Source organism: Dermacentor albipictus, unplaced genomic scaffold (assembly GCF_038994185.2).
Source record: "Dermacentor albipictus isolate Rhodes 1998 colony unplaced genomic scaffold, USDA_Dalb.pri_finalv2 scaffold_12, whole genome shotgun sequence".
Classification (NCBI taxonomy): domain Eukaryota; kingdom Metazoa; phylum Arthropoda; class Arachnida; order Ixodida; family Ixodidae; genus Dermacentor; species Dermacentor albipictus.
The window spans coordinates 4,262,933-4,277,704 of NW_027225566.1; the positions used below are offsets into that span (position 1 = coordinate 4,262,933).

A 14,772-nucleotide genomic window follows, 5' to 3' on the forward strand; every position below is an offset into this window, starting at 1 on the left:
GTAAAACAGATAGGCAAAGATACTTATCGCAAGACGATTAGTGGTGATAGCTGTGAATGTCGCGTGCGACGATCCCAGTCAAGATTCGCTAGTACCAAAAGCAACTGAGCGCGTCAGCGTTTCACATGACAGGTGGCCGAGTACTCCAGTGAAGCTGCTGCGGCGGGCAGCTATATACTCTTCTTGATTGCAGGCGCCTTGCTCATTTTCTTCTTTACATTGGTTCTAGCGGCTGAAAAACGTATCATATGATCACAGTTTGGCGGTGTATTGAATGTTGGTGCTGAATATATCATGTTTTCTGGGAACGTGTGAACCAGTAAAAAAATGAACATAACTCTATTGGGTAATTTCTTGTGTTCTGTGTTGCGAATGTTAGCGCTGGGAAAACATATGTAGTGGGAACGTATCAGCAAGGTTCTACTTATTTGTAATTACCTCTATGTACCTTATTTTGACTAATAAAAAAGGGGGCAAAGACTTTGATTTGCCCCCGTACTATGCGGCTGTGCTGTGGTGTCGTGGAGGTATTTGATTGCAGTTTGGAACCAGTTCACTTGCACATATTCATCTGCAAAATCGTGTGTTGCTGTCATGAATGCAATAGGAAACAACTTACCAGCCATTGGAAGTCCCATAGTGAGACAGCATTATTCAGGTTGCGTTGCGCTGCTTGTCTATGTTGAGGTATGCAGGAGTGAGTGAGTGAGTGAGTGAGTGAAACAACTTTATTTGGTCCACTATAGATGTAAGTGAACTCAACGTCACCTGGCTAGGCCCACTCGGGGACCAGGAGGTCCCCGAGTACCATCATCATCATCATCAGCCTGGTTGCGCCCACTGCAGGGCAAAGGCCTCTCCCATGCTTCTCCAACAACCCCGGTCATGTACTAATTGTGGCCATGCCGTGCCTGCAAACTTCTTAATCTCATCCGCCCACCTTTCTGCCGCCCCCTGCTACGCTTCCCTTCCCTTGGGATCCAGTCCGTAACCCTTAATGACCATCGGTTATCTTCCCTCCTCATTACATGTCCTGCCCATGCCCATTTCTTTTTCTTGATTTCAACTAAGATGTCATTAACTCGCGTTTGTTCCCTCACCCAGTCTGCTCTTTTCTTATCCCTTAACGTTACACCTATCATTCTTCTTTCCATAGCTCGTTGTGTCGTCCTCAATTTGAGTAGAACCCTTTTCGTAAGCCTCCAGGTTTCTGCCCCGTAGGTGAGTACTGGTAAGACACAGCTATTATATACTTTTCTCTTGAGGGATAATGGCAACCTGCTGTTCATGATTTGGGAATGCCTGCCAAACGCACCCCAGCCCATTCTTATTCTTCTGATTATTGCCGTCACTACCTGCCCTAAGTAGATGTATTCCCTTACGACTTCCAGTGCCTCGCTGCCGATTGTAAATTGCTGTTCTCTCCCGAGACTGTTAAGCATTACTTTAGTTTTCTGCAGATTAATTTTTAAACCCACTCTTCTGCTTTGCCTCTCCAGGTCAGTGAGCATGCATTGCAATTCGTCCCCTGAGTTACTAAGCAAGGCAATATCATCAGCGAATCGCAAGTTACTGAGGTATCCTCCTTTAACTTTTATCCCCAATTCTTCCCAATCCAGGTCTCTGAATACCTCCTGTAAACACGCTGTGAATAGCATTGGAGATATCGTATCTCCCTGCCTGACGCCTTTCTTTATTAGGATTTTGTTGCTTGCTTTATGGAGGACTACGGTGGCTGTGGAGCCGCTATAGATATCTTCCAGTATTTTTACATATGGCTCATCTACACCCTGATTCCGTAATGCCTCCATGACTGCTGAGGTTTCGACTGAATCAAACGCTTTCTCGTAATCAATGAAAGCTATATTACCAACCCTTATATATAGACCAACCCTTATATATAGACCAACCGTTATATATAGCTTTCCCCGAGTACGAAGGAGGATTAAAGCGACTGACACTGGCAAGTCTTCAGTTTGTAGCACTTGTTTTACATTAGGCACAGAGGCAGACGATGGCACATTCATTCCCCCCCTTGACGGAATGGTGTTGTGTGTGTTGATATTGGTGAAGGTTCAATTTGTGTTGCTGTATTAGATTGGCATCTGCTGCAGCTTAGCTTATTATCCAGGCAGGGCAATCCAAATACGCACTTTGTTAACTCTTTTGTTACTGCACCTATAGAAAATAATCAATATGATAGTTTTCTACGTGTTGGCAAACATTCCCGTTGCAATTCTTCTACTAGCAACATTGTGCACCATCTGAAAGCACGACTGAACTTTAACAATTACAGCGCACTTCTTAGGTGCTTGTTTCTGCGGCGAGCTTTGGTGTTCTACTCCGTAACTGAGCAAATGAGCACAGCGATAGATGAGAGTGAATGTGGAGCGTAAAGGGGGATGAAAAAAAGCAGCACCAGGAAGATAGCGGTGGAGGAGGGTATGGTGAAAGTGTAAAAAGAAAAGCGTAGTGCTGTGCACGAGGAGCTTTACGGCAGTGATCTCTACGAGATGGTGCCAGAGTAATACACGTCTTCTGTATGGAAACAAAGCGCTGCATGAGCAGAGGTTGCCTGCGTGGCTGCTGTGAATCGCACCCACGCTTCAGCCACGCGCTTCCTCATGATCTCCAGATTAGTGACGCAGTCGTGCCACATTTCGCTCCACTTGCAACATGTCGCATGAGACTGATTGTCTGCACCAGCCAATATATAGTGAAATGAAAGCGCATGCACAGCTGTGCTCAAATTTTGCATTAGGGAGTATCAGAATTGTCGGTGTATTTTTTTCATCAGATTTAGCAATTTTTAGTAGATTGGGGAGTAACAAAATTTGGGAGGACGCTTAAGCTTCACCTTTAAAGTGACTCCGGCGATTTTTGACCCTGTCAAGGTAATAGAATACTTAAGTTCCGAAAACGCCCCGTCACACGTGATAGAATTGTTTTGCAAATTCGAAAATAACTTTAAATAAGCAAAAGAAGAGCAAAAGCGAAACTGAAACCTGACTAAGCAGCTGAGTTTTGTATGATGTCATGGGTGTCTCTACCGGGGAAGGCGCGCAAGGCAGGCTGGTCTCGCCCACTGGCAGTGAAGAGCAGATGCTCGGCTGAATTATGACCGCGCCACATTTTTGGGTGACAATGTCAGCTGCACCAGCTCTTCGGATTTGTCAAATATTGACGGGTATGATTCTGACGAATTCAATGGCCACAAATCGCCATTCGCATTCGACCCGCCATCACGAGAGCCTGTGCCCATGTACTATATGTCGTGCTGCAACATAAGACCAAGGGTAGACCAAACCACAGATTTTATACGGGCTGCTCCTATTTTAGGTGTTATACCACTTCTCGGGGAACCGCTTCGCATGCTCACTGTAAGATGTGGGGCACGACTTTCCGCATTTGTATCTCGTGAAAATGCCGCTGGCAGTCCAAAGCACCGAACGGTGCATTTGTTTACATCGATCAGCAGGTGCAGCAACCACTCGTCGTTCGCTTGAGAGATAATACTAGCCGCTCATCGTTGACATCAAATATGTCAAAACATATCAAAACAGGCAGATTTTGTGTATGTTCAAGTAAAACTGTGTGTGCAGATGGCGAGGGCTGAAGTTCGTGCAGCCAACAATGCAACACCATTTGCCACCCCCCATCACTTGCCCATCCACAGGGACTGCAAATTCTCGTGACAGCAACTTCTCGCTCGAAGCACTAGCTCACGATCGTCGACTCCTTCGTGCTCTTGTCGCTGTTGTCTGCATGATGCCGGCATGCTTCGTGTCGGACTCTCCTGACATCATACACAATGTTGCCTGTAACTGAGGAGCAGGTAAGGTAGGGTGTTCGAGGCCGTTTATTAAATTCATTTGTAAAAAAAATCTATGCCTCTTAAACCTGATTTTTTGAGGGCATGATAGGAGTGTGCCAGAGGAACGTACCCAGCGAATTTCAACAACATCCGTTGAAATCAAACAATCACTGGATGTGTCCTTTATGAGTGGAATACGATGGCATTCAAAGATGCTTGACTGCTTCTCAGGCTTCCCGGCAACTGCAGTTTATGTAACTGCTGTTGGCAAACATATAAATGTAGACAACATGTAAACATGTACATGCTGGTGGCAAACACTATGCACGTAGGCTAGCTTTCTGCTTTTTTTTTTTCTTTTTGATAGTGTTGCAAGGAACCAAGCAGGCCGCTCCGCACCCACTAAGACAGACCTCAAACAGCAGCTGGAGAAGAGGTTTGTGTTCGAGTTTCTGCTTGTTCTCTCATATAGTAAAAACTCATTAAACCATACCAGCTTAAACTGTAGTTTCGTTTTAAAAGTAGTAAAGTCAAATCCCCGACACAGCGGCCTTTGAATATAATACGTTTTGTATCCACATAAACTGTACCAGCTTATTATGTACACATCGGTTAACACGTATCCGTATTTACTCGATTGTAGGTCGACTCGAATGTAAGTCGACCCCCCCATATCACGGGACAGGAAAAAAAAAAAGAGCATACCCGAAGGCGCATTCGATAACGAACGTTCATTAGTAGCTGACATGATCACTGGCCTACTCGTCTTCACTAGTGCTGCCATCGTCATCGTTGCTACGGTCCCACAGCGTGTAGCCGTCCAGCGAAATTCCACATTTGGCAAATGACCGCACCACGACATCTTGTGGAACAACAGCCCACGCCGAATGCACTGAACTACATGCAGCCATCAGGGAGGCTCTTTTGACAGGTCTGGTGGCATAATTTCGCGGTGTTCTGCCGCCAGCCACTCGTACTCACGGCGGAGCAGGTCCTTAAAAGGTGAAGGTCCGGGCTTGTTTCATGACCATGTTGCACTTCACTGGCAGTGACCGACCACGCATTTCAGCGACGTACACCGCAAGCTTAGCCTACAGCTCTGGAAAGTGTCAAGACTTCGGCACGTGGGAAATTTCTCACTTGCCAGGTGAAAATTTCGCTTCGCTGCAGTCGCTACTCTTGCACCACCGGTTCAGAAACATTGAACTTGCGGCCTGCTGTGCAGTGATTTGTTTCTTCGGCGTAAAGGATGGCAGCCCTCTTGAACGCTGCTGTGAACGAGTGCCGAACGATTAGTGAGCCTGGAGCACTCATGACGACTGGGGAAGCATAGAAGTAGCACCTTTCTGGCAGTCAAGTGGAATGCATCAAACCAATGCCACTGCCTTTCAACAGGGAAAGAGGAACATGCGAGCGGTGTCTGCTCTTCTGTAGACTATCTCACTATAATGCTACTGAAAACTATTCCCACTATTAACTACTGATACTCCCCGCAAGCGCCGCCGTTCTGAGGGTGCCGCCGCGAATGGGAACAGTGGCGCTTCCATCAACTATCGACACCCCCCTATAAGTGTTGCGTGCACTGTAAAACTCTCAAAAATGTTGAAAAACCCTTCCGAGAAGCAAACAAACACGCGGGATAGCGAAAAGCTACGGGTAGGGCCATAGAGCAAACATAAAATTGTGACTACGTTGTAGCTCCCGTTAGTCTCACTTTTTTTGGCAGGGCCATGTTTTGGTTTCGATAGTAAGTTGACCCCCCCCACTTAAGACTTTCAAATTTTAAAAAAGTGGTCAACTTACAATCGTGTAAATAGGGTAGGGTTTCCCCTTTTCCTTGCGCAATCACGGCACTTCATTGTCCCCATTGGGCGGCCCGACACAGTAACAAGCCTCGGAAATCAGAACAATGGCCTTTGAGCACCCTGTGTGTTTGCACGTGAAGCCACATCAACATGAGCTACGTTCAACTCGCCTGCACCACTTCAACCAGTTCGCGAGGTGCTGCACCCCGCCATTTGTTTCAGCGGTGCAGCAATGGCGCCCATAGAACCACAACGTTCGTTTCAAAAGGTGCAGGAAAGGTGCAGGGCTGGTTCATGATTTTGCTGCACCTGCTCCACTGTCGGTGCCGACTTGATGCAGGCATAGAGGTGCGAATCAGCGGCGCAGCAGACGACGCAGCACACGGGCGCGAGCACCGTTAAAACCGTGCTTACGCACGTCTGATATGTTTATGCAACCGTGGTGTGTATTTATGCCCCAGAAACCGATCATACCTGCAGTTCAGGACCTCTCAAACTTGCGCACTCTGTGCACATTAGTCTAACAGCATAACGCCGACACTGCGTCTGCACCTTTGCATTTGTTTCGAGTGTTTCGCTGGGCCTGCACCTCCGGAATCGAGCTGCACAGTTTCTTAACTTCTTGTGAACCGCCGTGAACTGGTTCACAGTGGTGCAGGCGAATCGTACAGACCCATCATTTTGGTGCCGTGCCAGAGACTGTTGTGGTGTCGTGCAAGCTAGGACTCGCGTCATGCCGAAGCTCTGATTAAAAAGACTGGGTGCTCACCATAGAAGAAAAAATTGGACATTGTTCGTGCTACTGAACATGGCACGAATAAGTCGGTGCTGGCACACGACAGGGATCTACCGTTAACTATGGTGTGTGGCATTTGGAATGTGAAGTTGCTCGGCAATGCAGCTGCGACTGCGAAAACATGTCGGCAGAGAGGTTCGACTTTTCGCCATCGCTACCTCTGTTGTTACCAAAGCGTTGCCTAACGACAGTGATGAGGACGATATGGAAAGCTACGGCATGGGCAATTCAGGCCCGACAGTGGCAGAAGCTGTGCGATAGGTGAGCCTCATTAATGCGGTTGTCATGACGGGAATAGCATACCGCAATGAAAAAGGTGCCCCATGACTTCTGCAGCGCTACCACGCCCATGCATGGTGAATATGCAATGCCAACAAAGAATCTGCCATGCGAGTATTCGCCGAGAAGAAGGGGCTGGCTGAAAAGCTGGCTCGCAGATTCAGTAAGTTTGAGGCCGCTGTCATTGCCGCTAGGCCGCCTCGACATCAAACGAAAATAAGACTTTTTTTGCGCAAAGTGAATAAATACTGCATGTTCTTGCCCTTTTATCGCACTCTCTGAGCTCCGTTTTTATCTGTTAAGTGAGCGATCTCATACTATTTCGATTAATCAGTATTGCCGTTGAGTACGAACTTTTTCCAAGCTCCGGCCAGCTACAGTTTAATGAGGTTTCACTGTATATTCAAGTTACAATTCGATGCTATCATGTCTGTAGGTTGTGTATAGGACGTGCGTTACAAATTTTCTGAGGCATTTTACTTTGAGAAATTCAATTACAGTTAGACCTTGATTAACAAAGTAGGTAAAATCGGCAATTTGCTTCGTTATATTGAAATCTAGTTGTCCTTTTATGCAAATAAGTACAGTTTCCAATCGATTTTTCTTGCATGCAAAGGGACTGCAGAATTTTCCAAATTATTGGGCAATGGAAAAAAGCAAACTTGAAAGAGAAAACAATTCATTTTAATGAATTTGGGAGTCGGCAACGAATGATATGGTTTTATGTCTCAATAACACCTTCACATCGGCAGTATGAATTAAGTGAAGCCAGCCACGCTTTTGCGTGCACTCCACCCCCGTGGCTGATAGTATCTCCCGCACTGGGATGACGCTATCGGGAAGAGTGCCAGCAGCGGGGAGTGAACGGTCCTTCTGTCTCGCTGCAGCAGGTGACTGAAATTTGAGATTACGCAACCTCTAATACTAAACGTGTGGTAAGATAGCTTACATGATGCCACGCCGTCTCAGCACACCCACTCTTTGCACACGCAGCAGATTACCTCTAAAGCAGGGTGCGCAGCTGCGTGTGCGCTTAGCCATGCTTGCAGCCATGCACAGCCATGGCTGAGGTGCGCACCAGAAATCGTGACTTGCGCCAACTAACCCCCCCTTGTCCCTCACACACTCTTTATTGGATTGAAGCGAGCTCCCCCTCTTTCCCTTTGCCCATGTGGGAAGGCAGTGCTCATGAAGCCGCCATCCTTCTTGTTTCATCCTGGCACACAATGCACAAAGTGTGCAGGTGCGATATGATCTTATTGCATCTGGACATTACATGTAACATGATGCATAACCACTTCGGCGGTCGCTCTTGTGTGCTGGGTCACGTGATTTGAGAGGTGCATTTGCAAGTAGGTGCTTGTAATGTCAATCATTTGACCAGCCTCATCTGCTTAAGATACCATTTATTGTCTCAGCATGCCTTTGCAGCAGAAGAGAAGTTTCGTTATATTGAAAACACACTTGATTATATTAAGGTTCTAAATACATGGTGTCCTATGAAAAGTTAAGTACTTCGTTATGTCGAAAATTCTGTTATATTGAAGTTTGTCATATCAAGGTTTAACTGTAGTTAAGTAATGCCTAACTGCCACGTGGAGGGCCTGCGTGACCTGGGATGCAGGGTTAGGGATGATTTTCTCGGCCGCGGACGCCGTCATTGATGCTGGATTTTCTGTGACGTGGGGCCCTTAACGCTATCGCATAAAAATATAACTTTGGATGTATCGTCCAAACAAGCCTTCAGTGCTCCCAGCACTTCAATAAAAACGCATAAAATTTGTACTTCAGTCAACTCTTCAACATAATTTTTAAATCACAGCAGTAGTGGAAACACAGAAGCTTCTCTTGGGTTGTCAATTTCCCGATCTGACGTATTATAGGCTGTTTGAATGTTGTCTCAAACGTTAGGTACTCATGAGTGCGTGTTATTTTAATAATTATGTTCAACTAACATCAAGTGCAACTTTATTTTCCCCACCATGAATTGCTTTTATCAGTCAGCTCTTCGACAGCATATATACAAATTATTACGAGCAGTTGTTCCTGTAGTTTGGAGTTCTCAGTCACACACAAGCACGCCGTCGATTTCAGGCTGACCTCTGACTGAAGCTTGACTAGCTGTCTAATATTTTGCATCTTGAACACAGCCTGCGCAAGTGCTCTTATTTATTACCATACTATATTGTGCAACATGTCACATGACTGTACAAGACTGTACAGCAACTGAACAAAGCACATGCAGGCTCCAGCGCCAGTTAGACGCATGCTAGACCACATTGCTTGCAGAGAAAAGCTGATTGAACGCAATAATAAAGTATGACGAGGCTTCTCCTTGCTTCCTGACCTGACAACCATTGCTTCATGAGCCTAAAAATGCTGAAAAACTAACCAGATGCCTGCTGCAACGAGTAAAATCCAATGCTCCCTGTACCATAGAATGTTTTATTGAGGGCACCACCATTTTGCGATAGTCGCGCCGTCTATCGTGCGGCACCATGCTGGTATGTGGTATCGTGTTGCAGTGTGCATGGTGAGTGTACTGTTGACGACGACTGGCAAGTTTTTGCGCTTTCCCGAGAGGTGTCAACAACTCGTTTGGATTGGAAAACTTAGCGTGTTGTCACTAAGCTTTTAGCTTTGATATAGCTGCAATATCGAACCGCAACGGGCCTAGAGGTGCTCCCACGTCTGAACATTGTTCATATGTAACATATACAGGTAACATGTTATTCTATGTCTAGCCTTGAACTGTATTAAAGGGACACTAAAGTGAAAAACGATTTCTTCTGCATCAGTAAATTACCGTTCTACAACACCAAAAACGCCACTCTTACAACGATAAGACGCATGGTAAGCCAGAAAAAGCGCAAGAACAAAATACGGCTGGCGACGCCTACTTAAGTTCCCGCACCTGGGGGTTGTGACGTCTTGAATTTTGATGGCATCTTCTAAGGCCTACTAATTACATACAGTGGCATAGATTGACTACACTGTGTTCTAAAGGAACCAAATACAGTGAAATCTCGGTACAACGAACTTCAGGGGACCGCGGGAAAATGTTCGTTATTCTGAAAGGTCGTTATAGTGAAAGCCCAAAAATTAGCCATAACAATAGCATTTCAGTAACGCAAGCGTCCTACCTTTGAACTACCTCCTTGAACTCGTTTCTCACACAATGCACACGTGATCGTCAGACAAGGCACATTTATTTGAAATAGTCCGTGATCGTCTTCTGACGGGTGCAGCACAGACTGCAGCACGAACGATTCCAGACCGTCCGCATTCTTATGCACGCCTTCGGCCGCTGTGCCGCTTTTGGCTATAAATATGCGGAGTTTTCGCAAGCAGTCCAACGCATCTGTGGCCGACACGGACTCGTCGCGGTCTTCGGGTGCTGCCGTAACGTGCAGCAAGGTTCTTGCTGGTGCTTAAAGATTTTCTCCTTATCTTTGAGAATCGTGGCGATCGTCGACCGCGCCACTCCACGTTCTTTAGCCACGACGGTTTGTTTCTTCCCGTCTTCTATCTCGCGAAAAATCTCTGCTCTCTCGCTCAAAGAAAACTGCTTGCGCTTCTTCGCCGTGTTTAGAGTTGTTGAGCTCATGGCAACGCGAACGCCGGCACGCACTTCTAACACAATAATATAACCAGAAGAAAAACAAGATAGACAGGCCTGATACGGGTGACAGCACGCGAACAACTGAGAAAACAAGCAAGAAAAACGTGATGCGTCGTCACCTCCGCAACAGGAAAAAAAAAGGCCCACTTCAGCGTTAATTACTACTTTTTTTTTTCTTCTGCCGCACCGTCTCAGGTTTTACGAGCCCATGCTCCCCGCCTCTCCACTCACAAAACCTGGTGCGTCGTTGCCTCCACAACGGAGAAGGAAAAAAAAAAAAGTCTCCGCCCGCATCTTTCTCCTTCCGCGCCATCTCAGGTTTTTGCGGGAAGCAAGTTGCAAGGCGGCCCGCTCTTCGCGCTGCGTCGTCTGCTAGCTTAGAGCTCCGACTGCCGTGACGGATACACGGAAATCTAAGAATCCTCGCATTTCGGGATATGAGTTCGTAGTACTGAGGTGTTGTTAAGATGACACGGAAATTAAATAACGATCGTTATTCTGAAATGTTCGTTATTCTGAAGTTCGTAGTAGTGAAATATTTTTACATTGAAACTATAAGCAGTCGGCACGGGATTTCATAAAAGTTCGTTAATCTGAAATGTTCGTTAATGTGGTGTTCGTTGTAACGGCGTTTGACTGTATTAAACATGGCAAGTATCGGGAACCTTTATTCAGCGAACACGGCCCAAATGTGAAAATATAAGGGAGTTTTAGAATAGGGGCCCCAATACTTTGGGGCCCCAAAGAGCTTTGCGGGTGTTAGCGTTGGGGCACGTAGGACTGAAGAGTTTTAGAATAGGGTTTTACGTTTGCGGATACCGTCTTGCGCTGACAGCGCCACTACGGCGTCAAAGAAAAGCTATTAGAAATAATTAAATAAAATGTACCATTTTGTGATAGGAATAATAACTTTGACTTGCATGTATTCGCGTTTAATTACAATTTAGAGGTTATTCTATAAGCAGCAAGCAATTAGTTGCGCTTAGTTTTGAGCAAACCAACTTTACTAGCCTTCACCAGCCAAGCTGAGCCGTGTTAGGCCTACGAGCCATAAAATCCACAATCGAATTCAAAATCAGCGGCGTCTAATGAGTCAATCTTCACAACACACGCTCGTTGAGAGAAAGCGATAACCGCAGTCACTTCTCCTAGCTTGCGAACTTCACGCGTTACCGCGAATCGAACCCAGTTTTGTGCTAGGTTAGAGCCGTCGCTTCGATGGGTGCCGCCATGTTTGCCGACGCAAAGTTTTTGGGGCCGCTATTTGGGCTCACGCTAAATCGGTGAAATAGCGTTCCCAACGCAAAACCCAAACGGAGTTTGCGTCTTGCGCATGCGCAGTGGCTTCGACGCTATTTCTTTGGGGCCCCAAAACGTTTGGGGCCCCTATTCTAAAACTCTCTATATTTTGGAATCCCTGACGTCACGCTGACGTATCGGCGCTGGGGTTGCGGCGCGAAATTCAAATACTGATCTTTGGACCTTCATTTTCTCATCTAATAATCAATCTATTATTTTGAAATGACTGCCTGCAGGGTTCTCAAACAATGCTTCATTAGTCCTAACTGATTTATTGTTTCACTTTAGTATCCCTTTAAGGTATCACTCGGGCGAGAACAATCAGATGTGTCTCGGTGTGTCATGCGGTTCACCGTACCAGCGTACATCCCAATCAAGGTAACTGCGAAGCTCCGAGGAAGCACGTGTTGCTAGCTTTCGTGGTCCTAAAATTTTTGCTGTACGATTTTCTAAACATTGTTTATCTGGCACTTGGGTATCAAGTTTTACAAAATAAAGAACTGTAAAATAACTTGATCGAAAGGGCTGTTAACATGGATAAAATGAGCTGATGGTAGTGGCTGTGAATGTCACGATCAACCAGACATGCGCAACACGTTGAAAGATGCGCACTCTTAGGTCTCGAAGGGTGCCTGTGCATGCAGAGGTGCCTCGCTTACTCGAGAGAGCTGAAAAACAAACTACTCTTTGCAATCGCAACTTTATTTTCTGCAGTAATACAGCCTGCAGTGAACAGCTTCGACAGCTTGCTGGAGAGATTTGGAAGCTCGGGAGAGCCCCAGTGAACTAGGACCAGCCAGCACACGGTAGGCATGGCTTGGTTACAGAATGAAAAATAACACACCTTCATTTCTTGGTCAGTATGTATCTGTTTTCATAATACATCATTGGTCAACTTCTGCCACAATGTTGGTTGCCAAGCATGATAATCTTGGAACATGTTTCAACACGATAAGTTTAATGTGCATGCACGAAGAAATAGCTTCATCCATTCGCAATAGTTGACAGACTCGATTACGTACCTTTCCTTCGTATCCCAGTTTGATCATGGGTGTCCACTTCCAAGTTCGTCGCCGAGCGCTCACTGGAAACCAAATCTTCTGAACATACACGTGATGGCATCAAGTCCTTTCCGTTTATGCTGGCAATACAAGGCGGACGCTTCTCCGTGATTGCAGCGGTGGTGTTCGCGATGTCGCCGTGGCTGAAGATGCACTTCACGCTTGCTTCCTAAAGTTGTTTATGCAGCCGAATACAACAGAGTGGTAGCCAGGCGACCTTGAGTCATCTGACATCGCAGAAATCTCAGACAGAACACATGAAATGCACTAATTTGCAATTAAACCGCCACCTTTCCAAGCTGTCGCTGGGAGAAAACGAAATCCACACATACCAGTGCGAGAAGAAAAGCGGTGCGGCGCGCTCGTTCAAGGCTACATTCCTCCTCGCTGATAAAACTCTATAGGAGCTTACCTGCTTTCACATTTGCGGAGCTACTGCATTCTTGCATAGCATAGACATCACCATGGCGAGTATTGACGCCAAGAGATCTTCATAATAATTTTTTGCATGGTCCGACTTACAAAAGTTGGGAACTAGGAACCAGGTAGATATTTTGTATATTTGAGATTTTTTTTTTCTTTTTGCTCTGTACCTATCCTAGACATAGCAAATTACAGTGAAACCTCGTTAAACTGTAGTTGGCCTTAGCTCGAAAAAAGTATGTACTGAACGGTAGTACTGCTTAACCGAAATGACATGAGATCGCCCACTTGTCGGAAATGGAACTCAAAGAGAGTGCAATGAAAGGGCAGAAACAGGCTGTATTTATTGACTTCGCTCAACAAACGCGTTGCCATAAAATTCCGAGCAAGAGGCCCCCCCCCCAAGCAAGTCGAAATTACCTGCAAATGGGGGGGGCGCTGTCCGGGAACAGCACCACAATTCAAGATAGCGAGGACAAAATTTTCCCCCCCAAAAAATGCAGTGGGCATGTTTATTTAACATGAACTTCATTAAACCAAAGATTTGTTAGGGCTGTTCATCACTCTCAAAACAAGCCAAGCTCAGCTGCAGTGCATGGCTACCGACAGCGAACCACGACTTGGCCATGCTCACATCGCAGCTGGTGGTGCCGCAAGTATCGGCATGTTTTCTTCTTCAGTGAAATTATTGCAAGGAGACGGTAAAGTGGCAACAACGCTAACAAAACATTGCTGCTTGGGAGTGTTGGTGGTTAGTTCGGAAGCGCCGTTTGCTACAGATTTGAAGCGAGCTGGAAAAGGCTTAGCGACAATATTGGTGACGAGCGTTCAGCAGTGGGGAGCATAGCTGCAAACACTCACCTGTCGCTGAGTGCCCATGTCGGTGGGCAGCAGGGAGATCCTCTGGGTTGAGTGACAGACAGATCTCGCCTTTTGCCAACAAGACCACTGTTGGCTGGCGGTCTGTGAACTCCAAACAGTGTGCAGCGAATTGCCGTGTCGCTAACAGATGTGCCTTTGAAAAAAAAACACACAAACTTCTTTTCATGAGCTGGATGTGCCAGGCCAATGTTGCCTGGATGCAGTGCATAATGAGGGCGCGTAGTGTGGAGGAAGCGAGGGGGGGGGGCACTTTCCTGGAACGGCTAGGAAACTTGAAATCAGGGAAGTTAGGGAGGGGGCACTTACATGGGAGGGGGCACTAGCTCAGAATTTTACGGTATTTTCGTTCGATGCCGCAGCGGCCTAGCAGCAACGACAGCAGCCTCAAGCTTACTGAAGCTGCCAGCCAGCTTTTCAGCCAGCCCCCTCTTCTCGGCAAACACTCATATGGCAGATTCTTCGTTGGCGTTGAACATTCTCCATGCACGGGCACAGTAGTGCTGCAGAAGTCGCAGGGCACCTTTTTCATTGTGGGGTGTTGTTCTCGTCTCAACGATTGCATTCATGAGGCTGACGTAACGTACAGCTTCTGCCACTGTCGGGCCTGTGCTGTTATTTTGCATGTCATCCTTATCACTGTCGCTAGGCGACACTTCGGCAAAGCAGAGGCAACAATGGTGAAAAGTCGAACCTTGCAGCTGACATCTCTTCGCGGTCGCAGCAGTGCTGCTGAGCTACTTCTGCACATTCCAAATGCCACATACCGTAGTCAACAATAGACCCATGTCACG

General features: G+C 46.5%; 1 protein-coding gene across 13 annotated transcripts in view; it reads left to right on the top strand.

Annotated features, from left to right (window-relative positions):
- The window catches only part of LOC135914174 (uncharacterized), a 74,549-nt gene that overhangs the window by 17,108 nt on the left and 42,669 nt on the right, over nt 1-14,772 (top strand). For 3 of the 13 annotated variants that reach the window (XM_065446913.2, XM_065446918.2, XM_065446921.2), the window contains exon 4: nt 4,182-4,250. The exons of the other annotated variants lie outside the window; for them this stretch is intronic. In XM_065446913.2, coding sequence (XP_065302985.1) covers nt 4,182-4,250 — 69 coding nt within the window. The remainder of the gene's footprint in view (nt 1-4,181; nt 4,251-14,772) is intronic. 13 annotated transcript variants of the gene reach the window in all.